General features: G+C 38.7%; 1 protein-coding gene across 1 annotated transcript in view; it reads right to left on the bottom strand.

Moving 5' to 3' along the window:
- Positions 1–6,725: 6,725 nt before the first annotated feature.
- The window catches only part of TAF2 (TATA-box binding protein associated factor 2), a 94,723-nt gene continuing 92,060 nt past the window's right edge, over positions 6,726–9,388 (bottom strand). The window contains exon 27 of the mRNA XM_087447508.1: positions 6,726–6,880. Within this exon, the coding sequence (XP_087303634.1) occupies positions 6,741–6,880 (140 nt within the window). The 3' untranslated portion in view covers positions 6,726–6,740. The remainder of the gene's footprint in view (positions 6,881–9,388) is intronic.

The raw sequence follows: 9,388 nt of genomic DNA, 5'->3' as shown, positions 1-9,388 counted from the left end.
ATTTTCCACGTCATTAATTTATGCTCCAATCTTTATTATTTCCTTCCTTGTACTTTATTTGGGTTTAGTTTGTTCTTCTTTCTCCAGTGTCTTAAGAAGGTGAAGTGATTGATTTGAGACATTTCTTCCTTTTTATGTAGACATTTACAGATACAAATTTTTGTCTAAGCAATGTTTACCTGTATCCCATAAGTTCTGGTATGTGAGTCTTCATTTTCACTCATCTCACAGTATTTTCTGATTTCCCTTGTGATGTCTTCTTTGACCCATTGGTTATTTGGGGTTTGTTATTTAATTTTCACCTATTGGTGAATTTTCCAAATTTCTTTCTGTTATTTATTTCTAATTTTGTTCCACTATGTTCAAAGAACATACTTTGTATGACTTCCACCCTTATAAATTTATTGAGCCTGTTTTATGTTCTAATATATGGTCTATCCTGGAGAATGTTCCATGTGCACTTGAGAAGCATGTTATTCTGCTTTTGTTGGGTAGAGTGTTCTAATGATGTCTGTTAGATATAGATAGTTTATAGTGTTGTTCAACTCTTTTATTTATAGTCATGTACCACATAACGATGTTTCGGCCAACAGACCACATATATGACGGTGGTCCCCTAAGATTAGTACCACATAACCTAGGTGTGTAGTAGGCTATACCATCTAGGTTTGTGTAAGTTCATTCTATGATGTTCACACAACAACAAAATTGCCTAACGATGCATTTTTCAGCACGTATCCTCGTTGTTAAGTGATGCATGACTGTACTTATTGATCTTCTGCCTAGTGGTTCTATGCATTATTGAAAGTGAGGCATTTATATCTCCAATGATTACTGTTGAATTGTCTTTCTCCCTTCAATTCTGTCCGTTTTTGCTTCATCTATTTTGGGGCTGTTGTTAGGTACACATATGTTTATAATTGTTATATCTTCCTGATGGACTAAACTTTTCATCATTCTAAAATGTCCCTCTTTATCTCTAGTAACAGATATTTGTTTTAATGTCTCTTTTGCCTAATATTAGTATAGTGATTCTAGCTTTTGTATCATTGCTATTTGCATGATATATCTTTTTTTTTTTTTTTTTTTTAATTTTTCCCCCAAAGCCCCAGTAGATAGTTGTATGTCATAGCTGCACATCCTTCTAGTTGCTGTATGTGGGATGCGGCCTCAGCATGGCGGGAGAAGCAGTGCGTCGGTGCATGCCCAGGATCCAAATCCGGGCCGCCAGTAGCGGAGCGCGCGCACTTAACTGCTAAGCCATGGGGCCGGCCCTGCATGATATATCTTTATCCATCCTTTTACTTTCAACCTATTTCTACCTTTGAATCTAAACTGTCTCCTATAGACAGCATATAGTCAGACCTTTTTTTTAATCCAGTCTGACATCTCTGCCTTTTGATTGAATTGTTTAATCCATTCACATTTAATTTCATTATTGATACAGCTGGATTTACATTTGCATTTTCTATACGTCGTATGTCTTTTTTGTTTCTTTATTCCTCCTTTATGGCTTTCTTTTGCATTAGGTGTATATTTTCTCGTGTAACATTTTATTTCCATTAGCAATTTTTTTCACTATATTTTTATGAGTTATTTTCTTAGTGGTTGCCCTGGGGTTTACTATATACACCTTAACTTATCAAAACCTAGTTACATTTATACTAACAATTTCAGTGAGACATAGAAACATTACTCCCACACATATCTATTTCCTTTTCCCTCTTTTTGTGCTATTGTTGTTATACATATTACACCTATATATATTACTAACCCAACAATACACTGTTATAAATATTACATAATATAATTTTATGTCTATTAAAGAAGCTGAGAAAAGGAGAGAAAGTATATATTTATACAGTTTGTTATATTAAAATTCTTATTTACCATCTCTGTTTCTCTTCATTTCTTCCTGTGGATTCAAATTACCATCTGGTGTCATTTCCTTAATTCATTTCAGCTTTGTTCCCATCCACTTCCTTTGTGCTGTTATGTCAGATCTATTACATTTCTATATGTTTTCCGCCCAACAGTACAATTATATACATATTGTTTTATACAATTGCTTTTTAAATCAGTTAAGAGTAGAAAAGAGGAGAAATATGCATTAATATTGTCTTTTATAATTACATAATTACCTCTACCAGTGCTCTTTTTTTGGTGAGGGTTCACATTACCATCTGCAATCACTTGCTTTCAGCCTAAAGAATCTCCTTTATTATTTCTAATAAGGTGAGTCTACAAGGAAAAAACTCACTCAGTTTTTATTTATCTGGAAATGTCTTTATTTTGCCTTCATTTGTGAAAGATAGTGTTGCTGGACATAAGATTGTTGGTTGACAGGTTTTTTTCCTTCAACATTCTGAATGTGTCATTCCACTGCCTTCTGTCTTCTTTCCTCCATTGTTTCTACGGAGAAGTTAGATATTAGCCTTCGTGGGATTTCTTTATATGTGATGAATCTTTTCTCTTCTGCTGCTTTCAAAATTTCCTCTTTGCCTTTGTATCTCAATACTTGTACGGTGATGTCTCTCCTTGTGGATCTCTTTGTGTTTATCCTGCTTACAATTCATTGAATTTCTGAGATGTGTAGATTGATTTTCATCAAATTTGGGATGTTTTCAGCCATTATTTCTTTGGTATGATTTTCTGCTCCTTTCTCTCTCCTCTCTCTCTCCTCTTCTTGTGGTGCTCCAACTATGTGTATGTTGGTATGCATAATGGTGTTCCACATTTCTCTGAGGATCTGTTCATTTTTCTTCATTCTTTCCGCTTTCTGTCCTTTGGATTGCAAAGTCTCTAGCAGTCTAACTTCCAATTCACTGATTCTTCCAAATTTGTTGGTGAATTTTTCATTTCAGTTATACTTTTCAACTCCAGAGTTTCTATGTGGTTATTTTTTATAATTTCTATTTCTTTATTGATATTCTTTGTTTGATGAGATATTGTCATCATAGCTTTCTTTACTTCCTTAAGTATGGTTTCTTTAGTTCTTTGAACATATTTATAAAGGCTGCTTTAAAGTCTTTGTCTGTTAAATTTGACATCTAGCCTCTCTCACAGTTTCTAATGCCTGCTTTTCCTCTCCGTGTCAGCTGCATTTTTCTGTTTCTTTCCATGTATTGTCTTTCTTTTTCTTTTTAATGGGACATTTTAGGTAATATATAGCAGCAACTCTGGACACTGATTTTCTCTTCCCTTTCTGGGCCTTTGTGTGCGTGTGTGCACATACATGCGTATTTATTTGTTTAGTGACTTGGCTATACTATTTTAATGAAATCTAATTTCCCTTTCCCATCCCTCACAGTATGAAGCCTTGGTATACACACAATTATTCTGAGATGACAGTGGTTTTCATAGGACTCTCTTTGACCTTTTCTTTCCCTGATCTCTCTGTTCAGTTGTGGGTTTGTATCACTCTCAGCTGCTGGGTTCCACTAATTGCCTGTCATTCTTCTACTCTTTCTGAAAATACCCTGGGACATACATTGCTCCTCAGATTGATCTAATTAAATTCAGGCAGGGGTAATTTTTGAGGCCAATCTTTGAGACTTTTTTCTCACAGGAGGGCTCTTAGCAGCCGTCTCTTTTTCCTGATTCTCTCTAGTAAACTAACTGGCCTAAGGTTTAGCTTGATGCTACCAGCCCGTCTTCATTTCTTAAAACCAAATCTCCATTGTTTTAGAGAGTGCCCTTAGGCTTGAACTTCGCCTCACTCTGTTTTAAATAAAGTCAGTTCCTTTGGGGGAGAGCTTCAGAGCTCTCTTCTTATTGGCTGCGTCTCCTCCACTGGGCAAAATCTCTGAGCCACTGATCCAGGTCCTCAACAGTGACAGTGGCCTGCTTCTCTTGGAGTGATACCTTGGCTGTATGAACAGACACCTGGGGAGGGGTAGAAGCCACTGGCCTTCTCAGTGTGGTTCTCCCAGCATGGAATCTTCATCCTATGAGTTAGCTGGGGCAGGGATGATCAGGGCCCCATTATTCTCAGACTGCCATGCTTGGAGTAGAGCCTCCATCCTGTGAGTGAGGGCTGGATGAAGGAGGGGAGTACCCAACCTTGTGGTTGCACACACCGGGAACATAGCCTCTGTGACTGAAGTTGGAGGGGATTAGAAATGTTGTTGACCCGTCCCTCCTGGTGAAATACTGTATCCCTTGATTGGGAACTAAGGGGAATGGGAGATCTGTCTTTTTGGCCACACCTGCCTGGAGTGGAGCTTCCATTAAGCCCAGTTAGCGGGGAGAAAGGGGATGTGAGAAGGTCATGTTCAAGTGGCACTGACTCTTACTAGTCTTATATATTTAGTAGATTTTGCTGAATAAATATTTCTTCATTTGCTGTATGCTCTTAGGACAATTTCCAGAGATTTTAACTGGTTGTGTTTTTTATCATTTTCACCAGTTATGGTTGTTTCACTGGAGAATGAGTCTGCAGATCTCTTCACACCTTTCCAGAAGTTTTAGCTCCTTTTTAAAAATAGAATTTCATAAGCTAACATTATAATCGCTAGTTTTTGTTGCCATTGTTGTTGACTGTTTGTTTCATTTCTAAGTTGTAATAATAATTGCTAGTGAGATTGAGTGATGCTAATTTTTTCTGATCAAATTGACTTAACTCCTCTCAAATAAACAAACTTATATGTAAATCTGAAAACAGAAATGGGGGGAGAGGGAACCAAGTGGGAGCAACATTTTATAATTTGTCAAGTTAAGAGTACACAAAATTTCTTTTTGGTTTTAAAAGGTAAACACCGAGACTTAAAGTGAATTTATATTTTACAAAGGAAGCATGCATGTAGGTACTGATTACCAAGCTGAGACCCTCAAGTTTTTATTCTGATCCTACTATATTTGGGTGTGGGTAAGTCACCACGAATCCATATTAGAATTTCTGCAGCTACTACATGAGGCTCTTGTTTTCAACATGACTTCATTCATGGAAGCCACTTTTGGTAGGATACATATGAATTAACAGAAATAATTAATAGTTGTTGTTGTAAAAGCTAACACTTGTTGAGTGCCTATGCCAGATATTTTTAAAACCATATTAAAATGTATTATTTCAATTAATTCTAACAACATTACTATGAGGCAATTTGGATTACTACTGTCCCCATCTTATAGATGAAGCAACTAAGACACAGAGAGGTTAAGTTACTTGCCTAATGTCACACAGTTCATCAGTCAGTGGTGGAGCCTAGATTCGGACCAAGACTGGTTTCGAGAACTTTCACTGAACCTTTGTACTATACTGATACTTAAAAAATTGGGAGGCCAGCCCTGGTGGCCTAGTGGTTAAGCTCGGCGTGCTCTGCTTCAGTGGCCTGGGTTTGGTTCTTGGGTATAGACCCACACCACTCATCTGTCAGTGGCCATGCTGTGGCGGCGGCTCACATACAAGAGAGAAGAAGATTGGCAACAGATGTTAGCTTAGGGCGAATCTTCCTCAGGGAAAAAAAAAAAAAATTTGGCTTCATTACCAAAAATGCATATAGTAACCTCTTAAGAGCGGTGCTTAGGAAATTTTCTTTAAGAGAATTATTCATTCACTCATTCAACACTTACTGAGCACCTACTATAGCCATGAAACTGGATTGTTTAATTAAGCATGGAAACTAAATGTTGACCTTTTAGGATAAAAGTTGACTTCTCTCAGAATGGAAAATAACTACATGAGAATCAAAACCTGAGAGTCACACTGTTAAGCGCTAACATGGAGCTGTGATTGTGGGAAAGGTCTTAATATTTTAGTGAGCCTGTACCACAAGCTGGGCACCATGCTATGCTAAAATGCTTTCTATAAGTAATTTCATTTCATTCCTCCAAAACCACAAGGTAAGTGGTTAAGAGCGCAGGCTCTAAGTCAGCCCTGTGGGGTCTGAATTCCAGTTCCATCAATGACTAGCTGTGCAAATTAGACAAATTATTTAATATCTCTGGGCCTCAGTTTCCTCATCTGGAGATTGGAGATAATAATGGCACTTCCTGTAGCAGTTAAGAATGTGTTCAACAGCAAGTAAAGGAATATCTGACCACAGTGGCTTAAACAAATAAGGGTTTATTCTTCTTGCATAATTGAAAGTCTGGAAAATGGTGACTGCAGATGTTGGTTTAGCATTTCAGCAATGTCAGGGCTGCCATCTGATTCTTTCAGCCTTTTCTTCAGGAGCACAAGATAGCTGCTGCAGTTCCAGACATCATGTCAGTGTTTAGGGCAGAAAGAAAGCAAAAGATGGTACCAGCCACAGGGGTCCTCTTTTGATCAGGAAAGCTAATGCAGAACCCCAGCAGATTTCTACTTATGTCTCAATGGCCAGAACTCTGTCATACATGGCCACTCGACCTGCAAGTGAGGCTGAAAAAAGTAAATATGCAGCAGACACATTTTCACCCACACAAAATTGGGGTTTCTATAAGCAAGGGAGGGGAAGGTGAATACTATTGGGTGAGCACCTAAACAGTGTCTGCCACACTACTTCATGGGGTTGGGAGAACTGAGAGAATTCATGCCAAGCACTTAATGAAGTCTGGGGCCCTCACCCAGGGTCAAGAGATGCTAGCTGTTTTATTTTGGAAATGAAGAGGTTAAACAGCTTACTCTAAATCACACCATTTCTGTACAAAAGAGACGAGATTCAAAGGCAGCCCTGTGGACTCTAAAACCTGAGTACTAACAACATAAAGAGTCATTAGGACAACTGCGTGGAGGCTTTCGAAACACTTTTTGCAGCTACCTAAGATTCACACATTTTTTTTTTCCTTCCTAGATAGGCTAAGGTACGCCTCACCTGGAGCCCCTGCAGGAATTTGCAGAAAAAGAAGTGAAGAGGTAGCCAGCTCTTGTGTTCAGCCTTCTGAGTCACCAGGCAACCACCTAAGATGAAGCAGAAGGACATCTGTATTTAACAAACAGCTCTGTAGTTAATAGAAAAATGGCCATGAAGCTTGACGGTTTGATTAAGCATGGAAACCAAATACTGACCTTTTAGGATAATGGTTGGCTCCTCTCAGAATAGAAAACAACTGCACGAGAATCAAAACCTGATGTGTAAAGTGTCCCCTCAAAGCAAGATATTCAAAAGATGTTAGAGGCCTTTGCCAGGAAAACAGACATCTCCATTTTTCAGTTAAAAAAAACTTACCATTACTAATTAAAACCACAATATTTAAAGGATGATGCCTCTCCTACCGCATGAAAGGACTTGGTTCCATCTTTGCAAGGTGTAAGGAACATATGAGGTCTGGTGACCTCATACAGAATAACTCTATGCATATAATTACTATGGACAGAGGTGTCTGGAGAGCAGATTTTTAATCAATGCCAGGACAAGCCTGCATTACATTAATAGAAAATGTGGAACACATGGTTCCCAGTCTGTTTGCTCAACCATAAAACGAGCAGAGTATTACTGACTTACCTCCACCCACAGGGTGAAAGAGCAGAAGTTAAGTTCCGTGAAGACACAAGCTATGTCTACGAAGCACTGATGGCAGCGGTTGCTAGACTTGGGGAATTCAACGATTATCCCCTTTGACCTTGCCAAATAGGAACACTAAAACAACAGTCATAACAACCATCAACCAGCCAACCAACAAACCACCTGCCACTGTCATCATCATTTCAAAAAAGGACTTTTCAACACCGAGCAACTAGGCTGGACATACTTATTCTCAAAGTAAAAGGCAGTACTTTCAATGGAATGGGTTTTATTAAAATTTCACTCCCTCAACCTAATTTTTCTCATTTGATATGTATAGATTAAGACTTAAGAGTCGCAGGGTCGGCCCTGGCATTGTTCTCTCAGTCCGTGATAGGCTTTGTGGACACTGGATTTCAAGGCCAAGAGGGCTCTCTGGTATAGGATTACAGGCAGGGCCCAAGAGTTTCAGGATGCATGCAATTTAAAATCTTCACTAGCGGGCCCGCCCCGTGGCTTAGTGGTTAAGTGCGCACGCTCCGCTACTGGCAGCCCGGGTTCGGATCCCGGGCGTGCACCGACGCACTGCTTCTCCGGCCATGCTGAGGCCGTGTCCCACATACAGCAACTAGAAGGATGTGCAGCTATGACATACAACTATCTACTGTGGCTTTGGGGGAAAAATAAATAAATAAAAATTTAAAAAAAAAAAAAAGGATTCTTCTCTCTAAAAAAAAATAAATAAAATCTTCACTAAAAATTTTTAGAGCATATGTATAATTGGAGCAAAGAACTTGGCAAGGTTTCCCCCACTCCCTTCATGGCCTTTCTGAAAGTATCTCAATCTGTAAGGTTAGACGCCAGGTTCAAGTTCCTATTATTACTTATGTATTCATTTTAACTTTACTACTAGAACCTAGACACCTTGAAGGCAGGGCCCTTATATTCTCTATGGAATCTCGCACTCAGCAGGCATCCAGTGATACCCACTGACTTGGTGTGAGCTTGATGATTGTGGAGTCTATAAAAGTTCTAAAAGTCAATCATAGCAGCTGAAGAACAGCATCGTGAACTGGTCTTGGGAAAAAAATGAGTCTGTCCAAAGAAACAAGAAAAGAAAATAGTTTACAGTCAATTGAAAACTTTCATGTTCACCTATCTAACTGCATAATGTCTTATGCATATGCTCTGAGCATAGGCAGATGGTCTGAAGCTGAAATACAAGGTCTTTTTAGAAAATTCAAATAAAACCGATCAAGGCTGTCTATATGTTAAAAACTGAAATAAGGACTTTACAACCTGGATTTCCTTACACAACATGTAACCTTTTCTTCATATTTACTGTAGTGTGGTAACAGAATAATCATAGGAGTTTGGCAGCTGGCAAGAAACTTTGAGACAACCTTATCCAGTCTTCTCATTTTTCAAGGAAACTGGCCTCAGTGAGGTTGAGTGATTTATTCGAGGTCACAACACTAGACGTTCTCAAAGTTGGGACATAGAACCCAGGTTTCCTGTTTTCCAGAACCATGATCTCGCCACAATATTATTTACCCTCTGGCTGGCAAAATCATCTTCTGCTTTCATATTAAATTCAATGAAAACAGATTCCGTGTTAAGTGCCAACAGTAACTTGCAGTGGCGCTAGACGGTTAAGGGAGAATAAACATCATAAACAGGATAACGACAGGACCTCCACCCTCAGTGACTCATAATCAGACGGGAAGGGCTTCACACACCAAAACAACATGTTTTTGGGGTAAAAGTTTGTCTTGAGAAATAAAATTTTTCACCCCACCCAATTTGCTGCACCCTTTCTTCTTTCTCTACCATGTTTATAACACCTAACACGTGCACACTACACAGAACATCTGGTATAGACAACTAGACATCTCTGCTGAAAAAACAAAGGCCTCTAGAGCCTACTTCTTGATGTGTGAGAGTAGGAAAACGAAATAACATAT

Source organism: Ceratotherium simum, chromosome 23 (genome assembly GCF_057802395.1).
Source record: "Ceratotherium simum simum isolate JZ-2026a chromosome 23, ASM5780239v1, whole genome shotgun sequence".
Classification (NCBI taxonomy): domain Eukaryota; kingdom Metazoa; phylum Chordata; class Mammalia; order Perissodactyla; family Rhinocerotidae; genus Ceratotherium; species Ceratotherium simum.
Note: the sequence above shows the minus strand (reverse complement) of the source record. Positions and strands in the feature narration are given on the sequence as shown.